Below are 26,432 nucleotides of genomic sequence, written 5' to 3' on the forward strand. Positions count from 1 at the left end.
TTGCTAACTCTGAGTTGCTTCACTGACTCCTGTTTAGTTTCCCAGCTTTTCCATCATCTATGAAACTAATTTTTGTATTATATCTTCAAGATTTGAAAGACATATAAAAGAAGAATGAAATTATGGCATTTGCAGGTAAATGAATAGTACTGGAGACTATCATGCTAAGTGAAATAAGCCAGTCCCCAAAACCCAAAGGTTGAATGTTCTCTCTGATATGCAGATGCTAACACACAATAAGTAGGGGAGTGAGGGAAGAATAGAAGTTCATTGGATCAGACAAAAGGGAATGAAGGGAAGGAGGGGATAGGAATAGGAAAGACAGTAGAATGAAATGGACGTAACTTTCCTATGTTCATATATGAATACATGACCAGTGAAACTCCACATCATGTACAACCACAAGAATGGGATCCTGATTAGAGTAAATTATACTCCATGTATATATAATATTACTCTACTGTTTTATATATATATATATATATATATATATATATATATATATATATAGAGAGAGAGAGAGAGAGAGAGAGAGAGAGAGAGAGAACAAAATTTTTTTAAAACAGATTTGAAAGATATAGAGTAATTTCTGTTCTCCCTGCTGCACCCCAACCAGTACCTATCTCACTGGATTGTTGTGAGGTAGATTTATGAAGCCCAAGTTGAACTGAGCCTTAAGGATGAGTCAAATTTGGAAAGACAGACAAGTGGGCACTGTGATTAGCTCTCGTTTCTGGCAAATAAATAGTTTGTATAATAGCAGAGATTGGCCTGGTGTCTGGGGCAGTAAGACTATAGGGGTCGGCTTCACTCCTTTTTGCCTCCCATCCTTTCATTCCCCATGAAACCATCTTTTAAAATGGCCATGAAATCCTCTTTGTCCCAACAGCAAATATGCTTAGCAGTGAGGAGAGACATGTAAAGGACTTGTATCCCTAGGAGCTAGATAACGAAGCTCAGCTCTTGCTATTAGAAAAATAATAAAAGGAGATAAAGTCTGTTTTTATAGCTTCTCACATCTCCATTCTGGTCCCTCATGCTGGCTGTCTACCTGGGTTGGCCCAGCAACCCTGGCCAACTGCCGGACCTGGACAAGCCCTGTGTCTCCATCTTTAGGCCCAACTTAAGAGCTTAGAGCATCTCTAACACATAGAGAAATCAGTCATAATAATGGAATAAATAAGAATATTTGGCGTATAGACAAGCCTTTATGAAATGCCAGACATTCAACCAAGTGCTTCCTATTATTATTATAGCTGCCATTAATAGCTATCATCTCTTGAGCACTTATGTGCCACATACTATAAAAAAGAACTTTTTGTGCAGATTAGCTCAGATATCTTCACATAACTAATATTGATTCCATTTTATAGGTGAGGAAACTGAGGCACAGAGATAAAATTGACTTGCCCAGGGGCACACTCTTTTTTCATATTTTATTTTCAATTAACATATATAAAGTGCACATATTAATGGGGTTCAGTGTGACATTTCAACATGTGCATATAGTGTGCACTAGTCAAATTCAGCTTCCCTTTATTCACCCTCCCTTCCCAATCTCTACTAATTACTATTCTAAATTCAAGTCAATTTTTTTAGCTTCTACATATGAGACAGAACATGCAGTATTTGTCTGGTTTATTTTACCTAATGTGTCATCCTCTAGTTCTACCAATTTTGCTGCAAATGACAGGATTTCATTCTTTTTTATTTTTTTTTCAATTTTTTTAAAAATTTTGTTCTTTTTAGATATACATGACAGTAGTGTGTATTTTGACATATTGTACATACATGGAGTTTAACTTATTCTAAATAGGATCCCATTCTTGTGGATGTACATGATGTGGTGCTTCACTGGTCATGTATTCATTTATGAACATAAGAAAGTTATGTCTCATTCATTCTACTGTCTTTTCTATTCCCATATTCTTCCCATCCCTTCATTCCCCTTTGTTTATTCCACTGAAATTCTATCCCACCCCCATGGAGATGTGTTAGTGTCTCCAGATCAGAGAGAATGTTTGACCTTTGTTTTTGGGGATTGGCTTATTTCACTTAGCTTGTGTTTTAGCTAGCTTTTTAGCTGTTGTGACTAAAAGATCTGACCAGAAAAATTTGGGGGGAGGAAAAGTTTATATGAGGGCTTGCAGTTTCAGAGGTCTTAGTCTATAGAAGTCTGGCTCCATTCCCCAAGGCTCCAGGTGAGGCAGAACATCATGGCAGGAGAGTGTGGTGGAAGGAAGCAGCTCACAGAGTGATCAGGAAGGAGAGAGAGAGAGAGAGAGAGAGAGAGAGAGAGAGACTCCACTCTCTAGATAAAAAATATATACCCCCATAGCCACACCCCACCTGCCTCCAGTTACCACTCAGTTAATCCCACATCAGGGATCAATTCACTGATTGAGTTAAGTTATTTCTCCTCCGGACCTTCTTGCATTGTCTCACACGTGAGCTTTTTAAGAATGCCACATCTAAACCATAACACAGCCCAAATCTCTAGGCTCTGATGCATGCACTATACACATTCCCCACCCAATCTCAGACTTCCCTGACTTCACCCTTGCATTTGGTTGACTGACTTACTGACTGTCCCCTGTGTTCTAACCAAAGGGATCCTCTAATGAACTTTCCCCTGAGTTCTTCAAACTAAATGTCTTATTTCCAGGGCTGATATTTCCCCACTAACATGACCCGACCCCCCGCCCACACACACACACAGTAGCTCTCTTTTTCTTCTTTTGTGTGTCTACCAGACTTTAAACACCTGGTTGCACTTCAATTCTGTCCCTAATACTCCAAGCCTCTGCAAACAGTCAGGTAACCCACCTAAGACCACCACACCCATGGAGGGTAAACAGGTCAGCTACCAAATTAATGTGTATGACAAGAACTCCTTATTTCAACTTGTATGTCCTGCCTTGGGACATCTCAGCCCTTTTCTTTCCCAAGTGGCTTTTGCATGCCTAGAGCCTCCCTTGACATTATATGCACAACTGCAAGTTGACTGTCCACCATTTGCAAATGAGGAGAATGGAGCATTCTCTCTGCAAATGATTCAGTGAGTGCTGAAGACTTTTTTTTTTTTTTTTTTTTCAGAACTCCACATTGCTTTTGGGCCTGGCCTGGCCCTCCCCCTGGTGGTTGAACAGAGAAATAGATTTCTTTTTCATTCTGCATCCATACTTGATCTTGGTTTTGCCAGTGAGCTTAGAGTGGGAGTGAGCTGGTGACCAGAGTTCTTCCCCTCAGGGTTCTCCCAGGATACTTTGGCACATCTCAGCTGAACAACAGCTCTGCTTCCAATAGCAGCAACAGCCTGTAATGCCTGCTGCTGCCTGTTGATGGTTTGGGTGACTGACAAACATTCAAGTGGGAATGTGAAGGAGACAAATGAAAGGGAGTGGATTTTCTTTCCCTGTGCTAAAGGGCAACCAAAGGGCAGGTGCCTGATGTGCTGCTCTGTATCCCTGATTCCCTATCCTAGTGTTCATCAGGAACATATGTAGTTGTCATGGAGACATTATCTTGGCTAACTGAAAAGGAAACATCACCAACTATGAAAATGACAGTACAACACCAAAGTCTCTCCTCATCTTCTGGCTGATGGCCTTTATTCTTTCATTCATTCACTTAATGATAAATACTACTTGGATGAATAAATGAATGGATTTAACAAATATTTATTGAAAGACTACTATGAACCACACTGTATTCTTGACTGGGGAAATAATAGGTGATAGATGAACAAGACAGACTCCATTCTCATGGAGTCTACAATTATGGAACTACAGTTACAAACTTCACTTTTTCATTTGTTTCTTTGCCTTAAGACTGCATTTAACCTTTTTTGGGGAATCCCAGAGTTCTTTGACAATCTGAATATGGACAAGAAAAATGAACATATAAGCAAACATACATAAGTTTACCAAAGTCTCAGAGGGTTCACAGACATTTTCCCACTGTCATCCAAAAATTTCTCACTTTAAAATTTTGTTCCCAGATATAATACAAATATGATTTGAATTGCTACTAGTTCACTTGTGACAATGTAAATGAGTGTGTCCAATCCCTTACTGAGATCAGGTTTTCATATGGGGCCAAGCAATAGAGGTATCATGAGGGAAATACACCTGAGGAAGACTGGGGAGGGGACACCAACAAGAAAAAGAGGTTGTGGGCAGCGAAAGAAAATTTCACCAGCATCATAGTTTTGCAAAGAATCAGGTCTGTGCCACAGTCCCCAACCCAAAGACAACTTCAGCCTTTCTATAAAATAACAATTACCAATAGACATTCTAAAGATACAAATGTATTTCAAAAGATTTCAGAACTGAGATTCAAAAAAAATCACTCCTTGTAGAAGACCTGACCTTTCTAAAGATGGTCTCTGTTCTTTTTATAAGCTACCAACAACTTTGGTGGATGAGTCAAATGAATAGGGCCCAAAGGTCATTGTTGGGGAGTGATTCTTCTTGGTTTCTGCCTTACTCCTGCAGTCCTTGTTATCAATGCCAGGCATCAGTTGATTAGAAAACAAAATGATACAAATGTTTTTAATCTCTGAGAAGCTTGAGGTTTATAAACCTAATATTAAGGATGCCTCTCTCCCTTCCTATGGTCACTGGAGCCCGGTGCCATAGCCCTGCTCAGTGTAACAAACAGAATGGGCTAGGAGGTGTCTTTTAGCTTCAACACAAAAGTCAGAATACACAGAGGAGTATCATAGGTTATAACCCCATAGAATTACCTGCCTTTTACTTGAGATCTGACAGCAGAATCACATTATCCCAGCTGTCAAGGTAAATCTGCTATTGTTTAAAAGAGGAAATAGAGAAAATCTAAGAGTAAAAATCAGGAGGAAAGTAATTGTATTTATTTCTTTCTTTTGCCCTTTTCTTTCTTCACAGGATTTTGCTTTTTCTCTGCTCTTTCCCAATTTTTCCTGGGTAATTGAACTTCTAGAGTTTCTGGATCTATAAATTTTGAGTTAATCACAAGGATCTGATGAGAAATATATTTATCTCAAAGCCCCTCCTAACAAATATAACATATCAGAAATCTCCCAGAGTAAAAACCAAAAAGTATTATAGGCTTCTTCATTCATTAGGAAATCAACACCAATTATTAAAGAAGTTTGGAACTAATAGGATTAGAACTCTCTCAAATGACTTCATTCACATTCCCATTGGCCTCACCCACCCTAAAGATTCCTGGAGATAGAGTTTCCATTACCTAATGGATCTTTTAGGAGGTTATGCCTGGGGTTTTTCTCATAATACCTTATTTCATAATTTCACACAGGATATTTTATGCTGAATTTCATCCATCCTTAACAAGGACACACTTCCTATACTATCACTTAATATTCATTGGTAAATGATCAAATTAATGAATTTTTAATGCATATGGCTTTTCAGAATATTTTATAGTATGCAGACAGAGCAAGTAACAAAAGCAGACAAACCTAAGCTTAGTGCCCTCTTGAACAGGGATTTGCAATTTTTCCTACAGGGTCCAGAGAGTGAATATCATGGGACTTGTGGACTGTAAGAACTGTCTAAACTACCCAATTATTCTATTGAAATACAAAAGTAGCCATAAACAAATTGGCTTGGCTGTATGCCAATAAACTTTATTTATAGGCTCTGAGATTTGCAATTCATATATTTTCGAGTGACAAAATATATTTATTTTGATTTTTTTCAAGTATTTAAAATTGTAACACATTCTTAGCTTGTGGACTATACAAACCAAGTAGCAGTCCATAAATGGCCTGCAGGCCATAGTTTGCCAACTACTCTAGTTATTTCAAAATATATATTGTTCAACCTTTGTAGACTGAGGCACCATGAAAACAAGGGCTCTCCTTTAGGTTTTCTTTATATTCCCTGGTGCCTGGAAAAATAGGATACCTAGTAGGTACTCAATAAATGCTTTTTTGGTAATTGATAAGAAGTTGGGGGAAATATCTAATCTTTAGTTTGCCAAATGTTTTAAGAAATACTTGTGTGGATTTGTGTCCATTGCAAGTGTTAAGTGTTTGGAAATCAATAAATTTCTATGGCAATGGGCAGAGGAATTATATAACTGAAAGAAAATATGCCTAGATGATGGATATCATATTTATAGTTAATATTGTCCCTGGGTTTGATCCTCAGCACCTATCTCTATATATATCGTCTATCTATCATCTGTATGTATTTATACATATATATTACTTTAATACAGTGCTTTAAGCTTTCTAAGGCACACTTGCATATGTCTTATTTGATCCTCACAATAACTCTGTGAAAGTAGATACTATTATCTGCAATTACAGATGAGGAAATTGGCTTCTCAGCATTGAGACTTGCCTGGTAAGTCTGTTCATTTGTTCATTCCTTCTTTCTACAAGAACTTGGGAGTCTACTACAGGCAAGGAATTAGCTCAGGGCAAACCCAGGTCTAGTGATTCCTAAGGTGGTTTATAGAAGACGGAAGTATGGTTTGGGAAGTTAAAAGTAAGCTCCTGACAAATGAGACACAAAGTTAGAAGACATATGTTATGACTGAGTTATGAGACCAGTGACAGATCCACTGGGGACAGACCTATTGATTTTCCCATATCCCAAGTGATAAAGACATATCTCTCTTCTGCCCAGGCTCAGAAATGAGTCCCTGATTGGTTTAGTGCCAGTTATTTCTGAGCTCAGCGAACTACCACTCTTATTACTTTAGTGTTGCTTCTGTCCTCCTAAAGAAAAATGTTCCCCACTCCCCAAATGGAAGATACAGGCAAGCAGAATGATCTGTGAACTCAAGGGTTCAACTTATATCCTGTGAGATCCCCCCGAAATGGTGACAAGCAGTTCACTGAGTTTCAGGACTACCACAGCCACAGGTGTTCTCAAAATTGCCCAGAGTACAACCTGCACAGCTGAAAGCAATATCCCTGCAAAGGTCACTTTTGAGGTGGAAAAAGCTGACTTTTCTGCAGAAAACATAAGCAGAAGAAAAACCTGGACAGTCATTCAAGGTTGGCTGAATGTCTAGAGGAATCTGTTCATCAAAATCTCAAAGTTGGGCCAGGTGTGGTGAGGTACACCTGTAATCCCAGCAGCTCAGGAGGCTGAGGCAGAGGGATCACAAGTTCAAAGACAGCCTCAGCAACTTAGAGAGGCTCTAAAGCAACTCAGTGAGACCTGTCTCTAAATTAAAAAAAAAAATAAATTTAAAAAAGCATACAAAAAGGGCTGGGGATGTGGCTCAGTGGCTCTAGGTTCAATCCCTTGTACAAAAAAAAAAAAAATTCAAAGCCCTGTTCAGACTCTGTTTCCACAACTTTTGCAGGTACCTTCCTGACACCTGGTGCACTTCTCCAAAAGATGGTATATTTTAGTGCTTAAGAACTGAGCTCTATGGTCTGGGGCTGCAGCTCAATGGTACAGCTATAGCCTAGCTCGTGTGAAGCACTGGGTTCAATCCTCATCACCACATAAGAATAAATAAAACAAAGGTATTATGTCCACCCACAACTAAAAAGAAAAAAAAATTAACTGGGCTGTAGGCGGGCACAATGGTGCACACCTGATTGCAAGTTCAAAGCCAGCCTCAACAACTTAACAAGGTCTTAAGCAACTCAGTGAGACCTTGTCTCTAATAAATATTAAATATTTAAATATAAATATTCAAAAGGTCTGGGGTGTGGCTCAGTGGCTAAGCACCCCTGAGTTCAATCCCGATACCAAAAAAACTGGGCTCTAGAGTCAGCCCAACCCAGATTTGAATTGTGGCCTACCAGTTTCTAGCTGTGTGTTCTAGTTGTACATTCTTACTATTAAAAGTAAATAATTTTAATGGATTCATTTCTAATTGCTTATTCTTAGGTTTCCTTGCTAGTAGGAAAGCTCAATGAGGTATACACTTTGTCTTTCACTATTGTAATCCTAGAGCCCAGTCCTAGAGTTTAGCACAAAAAAAGTGTACAATCAATTTTGTAGAAAGAATTAGTTGAAGATCTAAAGGCAGATACGTAAGTGAAAGGAACATTACCTAGTACTTTTCAAGCATATCATCCTAATTTTCATAACTGCTCATGAGACAGATTGTATTACTATTTCCATTTAATGAGTAGGGAAATAGGCTCATTGCTGAATATATCTAGACCAACAGGAAGCATCCTTGAATTAATGTTTCTGGAAGTGTGGCTGACAACCACCTGCATCCAAATAATCCAAAGAAGTTTGTTACACTATGTAGGTTCTTGGGCCTCTCACCCCTAGAACACCCATTCTCAGAGATCTACATTGAGATCCAGAAATCCACATTTCAGCATGCATCTTGGGCATGTCTGATACCACTGAAGTTTGAGAATCCTGGATATAAACAAATCCTGATTAGTTCATTTGGTTTCAAAGGTCATGCTCAACCTTTCTATTCTTGCTGATTTTGCATACTGTTGCCTCTTTTGGGAACGTTCTTTCCCTCCATCTCTGCCTAGATATGCCTTTCCAACCTCTCAAGGCCTAGCTAAAATATAATCTATTCTGTAATGCTTTCTGGTCCCTATCTGCCAACAACTGAGAGTGCCCGTGAAGCAATGAGACAGGATATTGGATGGTGGAGCCTGAGGTTGGGAGAGCTGGAATGGAACTAGAGGGTGGGGCCTAAGGTTTGCCCTGAGATTTGGCACCTGAGTATATGCACTGGAGCTGAGACTGTTACAAGGGCTGAGAGCTGGGTAAATGGTAATCAGGTTCATCACACCCAGTCCTCAAATGGGCAGAGCAGCAATTCCAACCATATAGCAAATAAAATCATGGAGGGAGATCAATAGTCTTATCATGTCTGAGGATGGGCTGAGGGAAAAAGACATAATGGCCACCTACTAAACCACTTCACATGTTCAGTATGGAGGATAACCAGCTTGTAACACCCACTAAAAGGGCTCTTGTAGTTTGGGAAGGGTTAAATGGGCTCATGGGAAATATCACTACTAATGTGCAAAGGAGTGTTGGGGGTAAAAGATGAGCCATGAATTAGAGTTGGAAAGAGAGCTCTCTTTGGAGCCCTAATATTTTTCAACTATGGGGGCTGGAGATGTGGTTCAGTGCTACTTATGCTTGCCTAGAATGCACAAGGCCTTGGGTTGGGTCCCCAGCACCACCAAAATTATTTTTTTTCCAGGCATGTTTGTGGATTTCAATTGAGGTCATTGCCAGTTCTCTACAATAGTATCAAAGTAATTCCCAGAAAGCCCCAGAATGATTAGAATGGCAATTTCTAATCACCTAGAAATAGGGAGGAGAGTAGGATTGCTATTTTGTGACAGGGATTTGACTTCTCCCTGAACATGCATGTGATAAGTTAGAGACGAGGGCAATAACGGGTATGGGAGTACACTAAGAGGTTGAACATCATATTTTGGAAATTCTTGTGTATTTTTTAAATAAATTGAAACAAAAATGGAGTTAGAATTATAATATCATTAAAATACTTATATATTTTTAAAATTGTATTTTTAGAACTGAGGCAAAACTATATTGCAATGCAGAACTTCTGGTGAACCCCAGAAATATGTTTTTTTTTAATGGTTGCCCTATATGATTCTGATACACACTAACATTTGAGAAGCACACCCTGAATTCTGCCAGGAGAAGAAAGCATTCCAAGTGATGTAGACTTCCCTTGAGATGTCAGGAAATATGAATTTTCTTGCTTCTCTTTGGAGTATGCATGTCACAGTAACTTTTCTTGCTTTCCTATCAAAGGGAAATAGAGTTGGTTTTATATGCAAATGAAATACACAATTGCTAATTGATGTGAAGGATGCCAAAATGCCCCCCTGCCCAAAATATCCCTCCAATCAGCCTTCCCTGGGGCTGAAAATTCCTAGGAGTAGCCTTTTTCCTTAAGGGTTATTATTAGCTCTGCTCTTGCTGAGTTTGAGCCTGCCACTCTCCCTTTGCATTATGTTATAAAGTTTTCCAATTTGCTAAGCAAGATGCTTGCTGGCAGGAGATCTGAGAGAGTGCACAAGACTGTCAAAAGCTGGTAAGAAATTGGCCTTGTAGTTTGATTGCAAGGAAAATAACCTTGAGCTTGGATTTGTTGAGAATTGTGAAATTGAACAGACATGTCCATTTGACCTAGCTATGGCCATGTGCTCAGAATCTGAGCAACTCAATAGCATTTGAGGGTGTACTGTACAATCAAAGTACATTACACTGGCACTGTGAAAGAAGCTAAAACAAATCCTGGCCTTCTCCACAGGAGCTGACAGTCACAAAGGCAATACAGAGCACACAGACAATTTGAACACATTGCAAGGGTATACGCTTTTAAAGTGTATATTATGGTACCACAAAAGTCCTAAAAGTTTTGGAAAGGTGGGAAGAAGTAGAACCACTATATCTGTGTTCGTATGGGTTATATCTTACACAAAAGCACCCTGTAAGGATGCTGATCTAGGAAAATGTTCCAATGTCATACTTAGGTAGAGAGGTTAGGACAGAGAGTAGGAGACAGCATCACCACCAGACAATGAAAGTAAGCAATGGAAGAAGATACAATGTCTGATTGGTCTATCACATAAGGGGAAAAGCTATTCCAATGCAGATGAATAAAAACCTCCTGGGTATCAGATACTTAGGGAAGTTTTAAATAAATATAATTACAAAAGTCACACCATAATCTTGCAATTCAATTTAGAACAAGGGTTGGAAATAAAATAGATTTCTATATACCAGGTGATCTTGCTGCCCATATTGTTCACTGCTGTAATCCCAACATCTAGCATTCAGCAAGCAATCAACACATAATTGTTGAGTGAATAAATGTATAAACGAATACCTGCCTTATTCTTCAATAGTTCATCCTGTTCAACCAAACCTGTCAGGTGGCCTATTATTTATGCTCTTTCAGACTCAGGTGCTACCTTTGTACTCTCATTGTGTACATCATGGTATTCCCACCATCATCACTGGATAGTCATCTCTATGTACTCAACACCTAACAGAATGCCTGGCACGTACATAGTAGGTTGCTCAAGACAGAAATCAAACACTGAATGGGTGGGTGACTAACTGATGTATCATAAATTAATGGAAGAATGCTGTTGAGACAATTTCATAGTAATTCCCAATCTGAGATCACCCAAGCACCAGGAGAATGGAGGAGTAGCATGCCACAGTCTGGCTGGGCACAAATCATGAGCCACTGCTGCAGGAACAAACTTTATTTCTGAACTCCACCGGCACACTCTACACACTCTCCCCGGGGAAAAATGCCGAACGCCACACCACGTGGCTCCTCCCGGGACACACTACTCCAACAGGAAATCCCTCCTCCGGAATTCCCTCCTACTGCACGTCCCCAACCAATGGGAACTCTCCGGGAGTCCCGCGAGAGCTCCAAAGTAGCAGGCCGAGGCAGACAGCAGGGGTCTAATCTCCAATTGAATGCACATCTTTTTTTTGGGGGGGGGATTTATAACTAGTTTTTATTTATTTTTTTAAACATAAGAAATTTATTAGTTGCTCAAAACATTACATTGATCTTGACATATCATATATCATGCATTTGATTCAAATGGGGTATGAATTCTTATTATTCCCCTGTGTACAGATTGCAGGATCACATTGGTTATAAAGCCACGTTTATACATACTGCCATACTAATAACTAGTTTTTATTATGTGCTTATGAAACAATTCTTCACACAAGAATTCCCTTCAATACCAAATTCCCGGGGCTGGAGATGTGGCTCAGCGGTGGCGCGCTCGCCTGGCATGCGTGCGGCCCGGGTTCGATCCTCAGCAGCACATAACAACAAAGATGTTGTGTCCGCCGAGAACTAAAAAATAAATATTAAAAATTCTCTCTCTCTCTCTCTCTCTCTCTCTCTCTCTCTCTCTCTCTCCTGTCTCACTCTCTCTTTAAAAAAAAAAATACCAAATTCCCTAGCATCCTTAAATTTGATTCAATTTTTAATTGCTTGTTGTTAGAAACTAAAAATTATTTTTAAAAGATATATCAAAATTATGTTTTTTTCCTATATTTTGTACTAGATGTTTTCCTTGTGAATTTTGGAGTTCAGAACATAGGAAAACAGAAATATGTGCAAGCTCTGGGTTCTGGCTTAAACTATCCTCAAAAACCTATATCAGTCTTAGAATGCACATCTTAACATAATCATTATCATCTCAATGGCTTGCTGGCCGTCACCTTTCAACCAAAAATGCCATGTGTCATTCCTACTTGGCTATGGCTCTCAGCAGTAGCAATTGAGCTGTTTTTCAAAAGCTCAGTTAAAATTATAAGGGAGCCAGGCATGGTTGTACACGCCTGTAATCTCAGTGGCTTGGGAGGCTGAGGCAGGAGGACCTCAAATTCAAAGCCAGCCTCAGCAAAAGGGAGGCACTAAGCAACTCAGTGAGACTCTGTCTCCAAAAAAAATACAAAAGAGGGCTGGAGATGTGGCTCAGTAGTCAAGTGATCCTAAGTTCAATTCCTGGTACTCAATAAACAAAAAAAGTTAAATCCATGTTCCTACAGACTTTTAGAAAATCATTTCTAAAAGGAGAGAGCTGCTTATTTTTTTTATTTGCAGTAGTGGAGATTGAACCCAGGAATGTTTTACCATTGAGTTACATCCCCTCTCCTTTTATTTATTTATTTATTTTTATTTTGAGACAACAAAAAAGGAGAGGGGATGTAACTAAGCTGCTGAGGCTGGCCTTGAACTTGTAATTCCTCTACCTTAGCCTCCTGAGTTGCTGGGGTGACAGATGGGCACCACCATGCCTGGCCCTGCTTATTGTTTAAAACACATATGAACAAGAAGCTAAACTCACACAGGATTTTTTTCAAATGGATCATTTCCAGATGCCAGAACGTCTAGCCATGTATGTTAGAAAATAACTGAATATGCACAGGAGTCTTATCATCAGTCTCCCTTTCCAAACATGTCTAGAGGTAGAATTACATGTTTGAAGATGTAACTCAGTTCATTTGAAGAAATGCTTATTGAATACCTATTTCATTTCAAGAACTGTGCTGGAGAAACATAAATGTATTTCCAAGGATGGAAGATGGGCTATTATGGGGCATCAAAGGTCAAAACAAGAATTCAAGGTTTGTTCCTGGTACTATCGGCTCAGACATACAGGAGAAGGAACCTACAATTATACAGCTCTTTCTACATTCCAGGCAGGACCTTAAGAATTTGACATTGACTTCTACAACAATTCTGCTTAGTAGATATTTCCCACCATTTTTACAGTTGAGAAAACCATAACTCAGAAACTTTAATAATTGATCTGAGGTCACACAGATAATAAGTAGCAGGGCAGTATTCCAAAACCTGGTTTATTAGATTCCAGAAACCCTTGCTCATTCCACAATGATCACAATGGCATGCTGCCTCTCACTGTTTCATCCTGCTGTTACCTCCTATCCTCTGCATTCTAAATTGTCTAAACCAACCCAATTTCCCATAGCAGGATTTCAGGCCAGTGATAGTTATTTCAGACATAATTGTATATGTGTGTACATATTTAATTTATAGATTGAAGCCATCTCAGTTCAAGGGCGTTCAAACAGTTTGCTGGCATACTCTCTGATAAATTTGGAAAACATAATCTATGTATCTCCTTATATATTTGGAAGTTAACAGCTACATTTTTCATCATAAGTTTAAACAGTTGCAAAGGATGTAATTTTTGGAATATGGTAGACTGACATTTAAAATAGAACTATCCAATTATTCATTCAAATGTATCTAATAGAATCTGAATACCACAGTAATTTGTTCCTCAAAATCAAGCATATGTTTTAAACAATAAAGGCTAAATTCTTCTTAAGGGTAGAAAGTTTCCATCATTCTATCTTCTTCTAAAATTCTTATTTCCATCATATATTAATTCCATTAGAGTTAATTCCACTAGAATTAATTCCACGGGCTTTAATTCTAATGTTATATAATTTTTACATTTAAGGTCTTTTTGTTATTTTTTATTACATTTTCATATTTCTTTATAATAAAAGTATGAATTGAAATTTAATTTTTATCTCTTATAGTCATGAGGTTATAAATGTTAAAACCATTCTTCTGAATTTAGTTATCATCCAATTATTAGTAGTACAAAGCTGCTCAGATGAACACAATTCCTTTATAAATCTTGATAATCACTAGATTAAAAATTATGTTTTGGGCTGTGGATGTGGCTCGCCTGGCATGCATGGGGTGCTGGGTTCGATCCTCAGCACCACATAAAAATAAAGATGTTGTGTCTACCGAAAACTAAAAAACAAATATTAAAAAATTCTCTCTCTCTCTCTCTCTCTCTCTCAAAAAAAAATTATGTTTTGATTTCAAATGTATTTTTTTAAAGAAGCAAATAGGGCTTTTCTCCCAACTGGTTGTTGTATTCATGGATGAATATGGAGTAATATTCAGGAATAGGATTCAGCATCAATTTTATTCTTACTTTGCATTTTTTTAAACTAAGTGCTAAGAAATATTTCTCATATCAATAAATATATGTGAATGGATAGACTTTTATAATGCCAATGTCATTCAAATTTTGGAACCCAGAATTACATGTTAAATAGTCATATAATGTTTTTCATGAAATAATATTTTAACAATCTATCATCTGCCAACTTGATTAGGTTCTCCTTTAATATTATTGAATGCAAAGAATTATAAACCACCTGAATTAGTAAAGAATTTGTTATCCAAGATTAGAGTCATGTAATTTCTCAATTTGTAGGAACTACTTCTGAGGTAGGTGACCTCTGAGATAGACTCACATGATATCTACCTCCTGGTACTTGAGCCCTTATTCAGTGCTTTCCCCTTGAGTGTGGATTAGACCTAAGGACTCACTTCTAACAAAGAGACCACAGCAAAAGTATAGAGATGTATTGTACAGCATGGTAACTATAATTAATAATAATATACTGTATACTCGAAATTGTTAAGACAGTAGATCTTAAATGTTCTCATCACAAAAATGTAAGCAGGTGACACAATGAATGTCAGTTAGCTTAATTTAAATATATATATGTATATATATATATATCTTATTATATATATTTTCTTGCATTACATATATGTGCATATATATATCTTGTATATATGTATATAAACATCATATTGTACATAAACAAATAGAAATTTTGTCAATTATACATTTAAAAAGCTGGGAGAAACAAAAGTGATGTCTTCCCAGAATATGTTGCAAAAAGACTGGCTTTTCTCTCCCTCTCTCACTTGGAGGGAAGGCTACTACCACCACTATGTTATAAGCTTTTCTATGTAGAAGCCCACATGGCAAGAAACTTAGGAAGCCTGGTGGCCAATAGCCAGCAAGAGAACAACAACAACAAAAAAGATGAGATGTGACAAATAGGTGACAAATAGAAATCTTAATAATTTTTTATGGTACTGGGATTGAACTCAGGGGCACTCAACCACTGAGCCACATCTGCAGCCCTATTTTGTATTTTATTTAGAAACAGGGTCTCACTGAATTGCTTAGCACCTTGCTTTTGCTGAGGCTGGTTTTGAACTTGCTATCCTCCTGCCTCAGCCTCCCAAGCTGCTGAGATTATAGGTGTGCACCACCAGGCCCGGCTCTCATCATCTACATTAAATACAATTTTACCAAAACTTTAGAGCTGCAGATTTAGCAATTTATAGAAAATATCTGTCATGTAGCCTGACTAGTAAAACCAATCATCATTTTGAAACCAAATGACTACATCAGATTTATTTTCTATCTCAAAAGGATGACTTCATTTTTCAACTCATTAAATGTGTCAATACTTATCCCTATAATGACCATCTCACTTGTAAATTCAAACTCTAGGATTAATAGACATACAGAAAAGTAGAAAGAGCATGCAGGCTTGTTATAAGTTTGTCACCAAAATGAAATAAGGTAAAATAGAATGCAGTGCTATCGTTGCTTTTCTTTCACAGAATTAATTCTCCCTCAGGAGGAATGTTGGGAAATGGAGAAGTGAGGTCATTAAAAGAAAATTGTTACCATTCTTGCCAGCCCACTATAAATTATTTCAATAATCCAATATCAGCCAAACCATCCTGTCTTTAATGCCAAGCTTCACTCTTAATAGAAATACATGTAAAGCACAGTAATAGTGAAACCTACCATGGATATGTGATATGTCAATTAAAAGTGTCTTCTTAATATCTTAGTGGTATGGACCTTTCTGACTGCCTTGTATAGCCTTTGGATTTCTTACTTAGAAAGATATTTTTAAATATATCAAAACTATTATTTGCTTTTGCAGAAATTGACAAGCCAATCTTAAAATTCACATGGAAATATAAGGTACTCTGAATAGGAAAAAAATAATTTTGAGGAAGATGAACAAATTTGGAACTTATGTCTCAATTTAAAAACTTTATATAAAGCTATAATAATTAAAACAATGCGGGACTGGGATAAAGATACACATGCAAATCAATGTATTAAAACTAAAGGTTGAAAGGAAATTTCTTTTTTTATGTTAATTGACTTTTGGTCAATGGTGCCAAGAGAATTAAATGAGAAATACATTGTTTCAGCAAATTGTGCTGGGACAATTTGATATTCATGTGTAAAAACTAAAACTACTGCTAAAATTAAACTCTTAGGAGAAAATACAGGAGATGCTGGGAAAACTGGTTATCCACATGTAGAGGAATGAGACTAGATTCTTATCTCTCACCCTGAACAAAAGTCAACTTGAAATAGATCAAAGACCTGGGAATTAGAATAGAAACTATGCAAGTCATTGAAGAAAACATAGGGTCAACACTCCAACATATAGGCACAGACAATGAATTTCTCAATAGGACCCCTAAAGCTCAGGAAATAATGCCAAGAATCCAAAAAAAGGTGGGGGGGATGGCATCAAATTAAAAAGCTTCTGCACAGCAAAGGAAAACATTAGGAATGTGAAGAGAGAACCTACAAGAATGGAGGAAAATCTTTACTAGCTACCTTTGTGAAAGAGATTAATATCCAGAATATAGCTGGGTGAGGTGGTGCACACCTGTAATCCCAGCAACTTGGGAGGCTGAGGCAGGAGGATGGCAAGTTTGAGGCCCGCCTCAAACTTAGCACAGCACTAAGCAATTTAGTAAGACCCTGTCTCAAAGTAAAAATAAAAAGGGATGAGCATGTGGCTCAGTGTTTAGGTATCCCTGAGTTCAATCCCTGGTAACAAAAAATAAACAAATAAATAAAAATTTAAATACAGACATACATACACACACATATTCAGAATATATAAAGAACTCATAAAACTCACCATCAAAAAACCAATAACCCAATTAATAAATGGGCAAATTAACAAAACAGACATTTCTCAAAAGAATAAATAGAAATGGGCAACAAATATATGAAAAAAATGTTTAACATCTTTAGCAATGAGAAAAATGAAAATCAAAACTACACAGAGATTTCATTTCACTCCAGTCAGAATGGCAGTCATCAAGAATGCAAACAATAAAAATGCTGGAAGGATATGGAGAAAAAGGAGCACTTTTACACTGATTGTAAATTAGTGCAATCACTGTAGAAGTCACTATGGAGATTCCTCAAAAGACTAAAAATGATAAGGGCTGGGGTTGTGGCTCAGTGGTAGAGTGCTTGCCTAGCATGCGGGAGGCCCTGGGTTTGATCCTCAGCACCACATAAAAATAAGTAAATAAAATAAAGGTATTATGTCCAACTACAACTAAAAAATAAATACTTTAAAAAAAAAAAGACTAGGAATGGGGCCTGGGGATATAGCTCCATTGGTAGAATGCTCGTCTTGCATGAACAAGGCCCTGGGTTCAATCCCCAGCACCCACCACCACCCCCCCAAGACTAGGAATGGAACTACCAAATGACCCAGCTACATCACTTCTCAGTATTTATCAAAAATAAATAAAGTCAGCATACTATAGCAATACATGCATACCCATGTCTAATAGCAACACAATTTGCAGTAGCCAAGCTATGGAACCAGCAGAAGTGTCCATTGATGGATGAATAGATAAAGAAATTGTGGTGTGTGTGTATATTTATATATATAATGGATTTCTATTCTGCCATAAAGAAAGTGAAATTATGCTATTTGCAGGAAAATGGAAGGAACTGGAGATCATTATGCTAAGCAAAATAAGCCAAACTCAGAAATATTGTGTGCATGTACAAATATGTAACAATGAATCCCACTATGATATACAATTATAATGTACCAATAAAAACATGGAAAAAAGGGAGGGAATACTTGAGGAGCAGAACTCTGACCCAGCACCTGAGAAGAGCACAGGGATTTAGATGAGCATTGTGTCTCTGCGCCAGCTGTCCTTGATCTACATTCATGCCTCAACTGGTGCCATTTTTCCGTGTTTGGAATTCATCAGTTACAATTTGGCTTTTTCAAAGTGTTTCAATTAGCATCTTAAAATCCCCCCTCCTTTTTTTTTTTTGGTACTGGGAATTGAACTCAAGGGCACTTAACCGCTTAGCCACATCCCCAGCCCTTCTAATATTTTATTCAGATGTAAGGTCTCAATGAGTTACTTAGGGCCTTACTAAATTGCTGAGACTGACTTTGAACTCAAGATCCTCCTGCCTCAGCCTCCCAAGTTGCTGGGATTACAGGATTTCTTGGTAACGACTTCACACTTAATTTGGATAAGTCAAAAAGATAGTCTAACAATGGTCTAGAACTGCAGCAAAGAATTTAGAAATGATTGTTTTGAAGATGAATTCTGGTTTCAGAAACAAATCAGTTCCAGGTAAATTTAAGAAACTATTTAGGATCCTTCAACAATTAATTCAAAATGGGAACTTATATTTTAAAATAATTTTAAACTGATAAAAATAAATGAATACATGTTATTGGGCAAATTTTGGAAAATGTAGAAATGAATGAAAGAAAAATAACAGTCATTTGCAAGTCACAACCAAGAGACAACATCCCCTAATATCCTACTGTTTTCTTCCTATATGTATATATATATATCTGTTTGCATGTATGCACTATTTTAATAAAATTATATCATATCAAACATTTAAAGAGGAGAAATATAGGAGTAAATCTTCATGGACTTTTGTTAGGCAATGGTTTCTTAGAGCATGATAGCAAAAGCACAAGTGACAAAAGATAAAATGACAGAGCTACATCAAAATAAAATATATAGAATTATAAAATTTTACTAAAATATTTACCAAAATATTTTTAAAATACAAATTCATGATATGGTAATAAATGTGCTTCTTTATTACCTTACTGGATGATAAAATCTAGCAGTGGGTCTAAATACCTAATTTCAATCTAAAAGACTTATTTTTTACTTTGAAGCTAACTGTTCATTTGACCTAAAGCCATTTAGTCCCTCTTAATAATCCCAGTGGCTCTGGATGCTGAGGCAGGAGGATCAGGAGTTCAAAGCCAGCCTCAGTCAAAGTGGGGCACTAAGCAACGTAGTGAGACCCTGTTTCTAAATATAATACAAAATAGGGCTGGGGATGTGGCCAGTGGTCAAGTACCCCTGAGTTCAATCCCCTGTTCACCTGCCCTAAAAAAAAGAAAAGAAGTATCTCCAATTTGTCTATTAACAGTTGGATTAACCTAGATTCTTAACCATTTATATGAGTAATATTTGAGAATATTATGAAAACCCAGAAAAATTGCAAAACACCCAATATTTTATATACAATTTTAATAGATACATTGATTTCATTAACTTTATCCATGGAATCAGTTTTAAAAGTCTTATTCTTCTGAATGTCACCCTTGAACTCAGTCTGCTAATTCTTTCTTTTTTTATACCTTTATTTAATTTATTTATTTTTATGTAGTGCTGAGAATCAAACCCAGTGCCTTACACGTGCTAGGCAAGCACTCTACCACTGAGCCACAACCCCAGCCTAGCTAATTCTTTAATATGATAGCTAAGCACTGCTGCCTTGGAGAACAAAATAAAAACTTTTATGGAAGATCTAAAAGTCCAAGGAGCAAATTCTAAGACTCTCTGGCAGACTGAATATTAACTCAAAAACCACTCTAAGTCAACACTGGGCTACATTGCTTTCCTTTTTTAAGATCTCATTTGCTAGTAAAGAAATTTATTTTTCTTCATACTGCAAGGTTTTAACTAAAAAGGTGATATTGTTTCCATATTCCAGAACCCATCTTTCTCTCCATAATATCTGTAACAATTGTTGGGGGTGGTGGTTGTCTCTGCAGATATATTTAATTTCTTTTGTCAGAACAACCAAAATATGATAACTAATTCAGGCTGCTTTCCTCCTTTATTTAACTAACAAGAAACAGTGGGTCCAATTTAGTATCTGATAAAGTATATTCTCTCTGCCTTCAACAGATGATCTCTGATCTTTCTGGGCTGGGGATATAGCTCAGCTGGTAGAGTGCTTGCCTCATATATACAAGGTCCTGGGTTCAGTCCCCAGCACCACAAAAAAAAAAAGATGATCTCTGTTATTTAATACACAACTATTAGTTCCCTATTAGTGTTATAACAAATTCCCATGAATGTGGTGGGTTTGAAACAATACAAATTTATTACTTCATAGTTTTTGGTGTCAGATGTCTGAAATGGGTCTCAATGGACTAAAATCAGAGTATTGGTTGAACTTTCCAAAAGCTGTAGCAGAGAATCCATTTTCATGTCTTTTTCACTCTCTAGAGGCTGCCTATATTCCTTGGACTATGGTCAGTTTTCATCTTAAAGCCAGTAATGGCTATGTCTTTCTTACATTGTATTACTCTGGACACTGACTCTCTTGTCTCCCTCTTTCACTTCTGTTATTATATTAGGCCCATCTAGGTAATGTAGGATAATCTAGATAATGTAGGACTTAATTTCTACTACTAGTAGTACTAGTAGTAGTAGTAGTAGTAGTAGTAGGAGTAGTAGTAGAATGCTGGGGATTGAAGCCAAGGGTGCTTTACCACTGAGCTATACCCCCAGTTCTTTTTCATTTTTTAAGACAGGGTCTCACTAAGTTGCTGAGGCTGACCTCAAACTTGTGATATTTCTGTCTCAGCCTCCTAAATCACTGGTATTGTAGGTGTGCACCACTGCTCCCATTTGTGGTAAGATAGATCTTTGATTGTTAGATTACTAAATATCTGTAATTTGGATTTCCAAGGTATATGCAATTTTAATTATATAGCTACTGACAGATTGCCCTTTATAGAAGCAAATAAAATGTGTAGGATAAGACGTGGTCGCATTTTGCAGTTTCCCATCTCAAAACCTTGACCTTCTGTCTTTCATAGGATCATGCTGATATTGAGTGGAAGTTTGCAAGGACAAAGCTCTGGATGAGTTACTTTGATGAAGGTGGCACCTTACCACCTCCTTTTAACATCATCCCCAGCCCCAAATCATTTCTCTATCTTGGTAACTGGTTCAACAATACCTTCTGCCCCAAAAGAGACCCTGATGGTAGACGAAGAAGACACAACTTGAGAAGCTTCACAGTAAGACTTTTAAAATCTATTTCTTTTTAAACAAAACTGTTTTCTCCCTTTCCTCCTGTGTGATACTCTCCATCTTAAACATCATAAAATCACTTCAACTTACTTATCTTTTGGAGATTTGTCAGGCAAGTTATGCCATGTCATTCTCCAATTCTAATATATAGAAATATATTCAGATGGGCGGGTGGATTAGGTGCTGGGAGACTGTTGATGTAACTTCTCTGTCCATTTTCAATTCTAGGAACGCCATGCTGACAGCCTGATACAAAATCAACACTATCAGGTAATGCTTCTTCATGGGGACTAAACACAATAGTTCCTGGCCAGTTCTGTGGACTAAAAGCAAACTTCACTCTGGCTATGACTGGATTTGATGAGAGTAGGAGGCTTGGAAAAGGTGAAGTCACTCTTTAGAGTGGATTCCAAGCCCTTTAACAGCTGGATCAGCAAGGTCCATAGTATAGAAAGCTATCCTTAATCAAAATGCATTCTGCTGTCATGTATAACAAATTAGAACAAACATATTAATTAATTAATTTAAAAAAGAAAGCTATCCTTGAGATTAAGTAAAATAGGATATGTGGCCGTTCAGTCAGTCAACAAACATCTGAGACCTACTATACATCAGACATTAGGCTAGACACTAGAGATACCACTGTAGACATAAGCTTTCTACTCTTATCTAGCCAGAATTAAATACATTAAATAAATCATTATGTGAACAAAAGGCACAGAGTAATGGGAATATATAATAAATAAGGAAGATAGTACAGGACAAAACTAACCTCAATAAAGTAAAAGCTTATATGCATGTCAGAAACTTAGGTCTTTCTAAATTCCAATACAATTTTAATGAAAGAAACATATAAACACTTCTATCTCAGCAGCCAGAAGATAAACAAGCATCCAAATATGTGAGATATCCCTTGAGAGTAGTTATTGCCGATCACAAGAAAGAGAACCCTCTCTCGCCTTCCTAATTAACAGAAACCCCAAGTAGAAAAATGTTCTGCCAGGCTTAAAGCAAATTCAGTCTTATTCTAGAAAGTCAATTCCCTAACTTTGTTCCCTTTAAGCAAAACTAAGAGAAATAGAAAATACAGAATATGGTAGGTAACCTTTCTCTCACTAATCCTGCCTCCAGCCCTTATTATTTTCACAATAATGAGTCTTAGGCAAGATTCATTGCCTTCATTTTATGTTTCATAGTCCTCACCAAAAGAAGAATCAGTTGTTGGGCTTCTCAATGAGTTATTTAAGTTCTCAGAGTAGCAGAAGTAGTAAGTGTAGCATCGGCTATTTATTACTATAGGCCTTGAAATCAGCTTGAAGTAGAATTGAATTCTTATTTTGACATTCACTAGTCATGTGTTCTTGGAGGCATCAGTTAATGTCACTGAGCCTCAGTTTCCTCATGTAAAATGGGAATAATTATAAAAATTGTATTGTGAATGTTTAGTGGTGTGTTTGGGGGGGTGTTGGTTGGCATAGTGTCTGATACATTGCAATAAGTGGCCTATCCTTGTCACCATCACTAATATAAGCCATACTATGTGTGTGCCATTCTCCTGGAGGCTAAAAAGAGGCCATCCCTGTAAAGAAGAATTGGCTGGCTCTAAGAAAAATATGTTGCCTGTGTAGCAGACTTAGTGACTCTCAACTTTATAGAGAGAGAGGGGAAAAAAAAAGTACATGTTACTAGGAGTATTAAAGTTTAATCCATCCTGAAGGGAAAAGATACCGACTGTAAGCACTCGAGGATTATTCTACTCTCATTATTGTATAAATATAAATACATGTTTACCCAACACTTGAGTAGAAATTCTTCCTTTGGAGGTGAATTTGACTTTACTGGCACAATCTGCTATCAAATTCAGATATTGAATAATTAATTTAGCCAATAGACTTAATTCATTTTTTTCTTGCAGAAAATGTCTGGGTCCTGTGAGGATTTTGTTTGTAAAGATGGTCTATGAATGTTCTATTTTCTATGTAGGTTTCTTATTTTATTTCTGAGAGCCTGAGAAAGAAATTGAATGCCTCATTTTTTTTTTAATTCCAGGAAGTTATCAGGAATTTAGTCAAAAGATATGTGGCTGCTATGATAAGAAATTCCAAAACAAATGAGGGGCTAACAGAAGAAAATTTTAAGGTAATCTAATCATGAAGTGGTTTAATTTCTAATTTCTTAAGTATCATTTAATCTCCAGTCTTTAAGATTCTGGTGGTGGAATTTCCCCTGCCTACAACACAGCAAAACCAGCTACAGTTCTTATTCTAAGAGAATAAGTATTGAGAGATTTTAACAATGCCTCTCACACCAGTCAGTTTTATGAACAAAAGAAATCTGTTCTATGCATTCTTTTAATAATCTGGGTGTTTCTTGGTGTGGCAATTGCATTACTTCAAATGATGTGGCAAAATACCAGGAGACTTAAAAGGCCTTCTTTGCCAAATACATATAAAGGTCAAAAACTATTATGAAATCTAAAGCCTTAAGAAACTCTACCATTAAGCACAAAATTTTTCCTATCAGAACTAGCCTAAAACAGTGATCCTCTTTTGTCCCCCAGGGCACATGTTGCAGTCTGTAGATATTTTTCGTTGTCATACTGACATCTAGTGGATAGAGATAAGGTTGCTACTAAACATCCTATCATAAACAAGATAGCCTGCCACAACAAAGAATTATCCTGCCCAACATGTCAATAGAGCCAAGGTTGAGAAACCCTATCCTAAAACACATATACGTTATATACACATATATATGTTATATAATTTTTCCTAGGTCACACAGAAAGGCTATTATCATAATCCATAGACATAAGTCATCTGTTGAGGGCCCACTATGTGCCAAGCACTCTACTAAGTGCTGGGGTACACTGGTGAGCAAGATCTAACTCATACCTAGTTTCATGGAGTGGCAAACAATAATAATGTAAAGTGATAAAAGATTGAGGGTTCTGACAGGGTAAACACAGGGCACTGTAGAAACAGAGAGGAGGGACACTCAATTGGATTTTGGGAGTCAGGATAGATTTTCCAGAGGAAATGATGTTTAAGCTGAGTGTTGCAGGAGGAACTAGATAAAGGGGAGCTGAGAAAAGTGTTCAAGACAGAATGGCATAGATAACGGCCCAGAGGCAGGAGAGAATATGTTCATATGGGTGAACAGTAGAAAGCTTGGGGAAGAAGAAATGAGACTGCAAAGATTGACAGGTACTAGGACTTGAAAAATCCTGTAGGCACGAAATGGCATTTCTACTTTTTCCTAAGGTCAGTGGTAAGTTACTCACACTTTTTAAGCAACAGGATAACATGATCAGATTTAAGCTTTCAAAGATGGCTTTTAAAGAAACAACCTAACATCTAAGCAGCCAGTTAAGGAGAGGACTTGAATGAACAGGGACCCCTATCTCAAAACAGCAGTCCAATCACCTGACATTTCACTTCTCTGATTTCATTCCTTGGAATCATAATAGCTTTTTCTTCTCCAATGGTCCTTTTCTATGCAATAACCTTGAAAGCCAGTGCCCTAATCTAATACTTTGTCAGTTAACACTATTAGTCTGTTGATGTGCACCTGATGGGGAGGTTCTGAAATCAACTTCACTCACTACACAATCTTTCAAACTAATTTGTTTTTCTTGGGCTTGAATAATATAAATTGTTTTCTGATATTATTTGTACTTTGTGGTTTGCTACTAGGCAAGAACTAGAACATTCCAAAGGGTATTCAATGTGCCCATTTTGAACTAAAGTTCAAGCTTTTTGACATACATGTCTCCCCTCTTTCCCTAGGAATTAAAGCAGGACATCTCCAGCTTCAGATATGAAGTGCTTGACCTCTTAGGAAACAGAAAACACCCAAGGAGAAGCTTTTCCACAAGCAGCACTGAATTCTCTCAGAGGGATGACACCAATGATGGCTGTGGTGGGGCTCGGGCCAAATCCAAGAGTGTCTCATTCAATTTAGGCTGCAAGAAAAAGGCCTGCCATGGGCCACCTCTCATCAGAACCATGCCAAGAGCCAGTGGTTCCCAGGGGAAGTCAAAAGCTGAGTCATCAAGCAAACGCTCCTTCATGGGTCCTTCTCTCAAGAAACTGGGTCTTCTTTTCTCAAAGTTTAATGGTCATATGTCTGAACCCAGTTCAGAGCCAATGTACACAATTTCTGATGGAATCGTCCAGCAGCATTATATGTGGCAGGACATCAGATATTCTCAGATGGAGAAAGGGAAAGCAGAAGCCTGTTCTCAAAGTGAAATTAACCTCAGTGAGGTAGAATTAGGTGAAGTCCAGGGTGCTGCTCAGAGCAGTGAATGCCCTCTAGCCTGTTCCAGCTCTCTTCACTGTGCATCCAGCATCTGCTCCTCAAATTCTAAACTTTTAGACTCCTCCGAGGATGTATTTGAAACTTGGGGAGAGGCCTGTGACTTGCTCATGCACAAATGGGGTGATGGACAGGAAGAACAAGTTACAACTCGGCTCTAAGTCAAGTCCCTATCACCTGTTCTGGAACTCAAAACGAAAATTTGTAATTTCCTTATTCTCAGAAGTGACATAGAATATGACTCCCTCACTGCCCCCCTAGAAAGGAGAGTGAAACTCCTATTATTCTCACTTTTCATAGCCACATTCCCCATTTTTGTTCTTGTTTTATTATTACTATTATTTGCCTTTTTATACCTATTAACACTAAGTCCATCTCACAACCAACTGAAGGGGTGTTGCCCCTAATCAGCAGAGGTGCAGTCGGGTGCTTAACCCTTTTGCTTTGCTTTCGTTTTCTTACCCTTGCTTCCTTGAAGCTACAGGTGCCACTTTGCTACTGTTGCTGCCGCACAGATTCCTGACCTTCCTCGGGATCTCATGCCATCTCCCCACAGGGCTGAGGGATGTGGTCAGCAGTCCCCACCAGCTATCAGATAA

General features: G+C 37.6%; 1 protein-coding gene across 1 annotated transcript in view; it reads left to right on the forward strand.

Moving 5' to 3' along the window:
• Window positions 1-25,994, forward strand: part of Trpc5 (transient receptor potential cation channel subfamily C member 5) — a 134,596-nt gene extending 108,602 nt beyond the window's left edge. Inside the window, exons 7-10 of the mRNA XM_026396796.1 lie at window positions 21,297-21,500; window positions 21,742-21,783; window positions 23,563-23,652; window positions 25,302-25,994. Of these exons, the coding sequence (XP_026252581.1) occupies window positions 21,297-21,500; window positions 21,742-21,783; window positions 23,563-23,652; window positions 25,302-25,994 (1,029 nt within the window). The remainder of the gene's footprint in view (window positions 1-21,296; window positions 21,501-21,741; window positions 21,784-23,562; window positions 23,653-25,301) is intronic.
• The last annotated feature ends 438 nt before the right edge of the window (window positions 25,995-26,432 follow it).

Source organism: Urocitellus parryii, chromosome X, assembly GCF_045843805.1.
Source record: "Urocitellus parryii isolate mUroPar1 chromosome X, mUroPar1.hap1, whole genome shotgun sequence".
Lineage (NCBI taxonomy): Eukaryota > Metazoa > Chordata > Mammalia > Rodentia > Sciuridae > Urocitellus > Urocitellus parryii.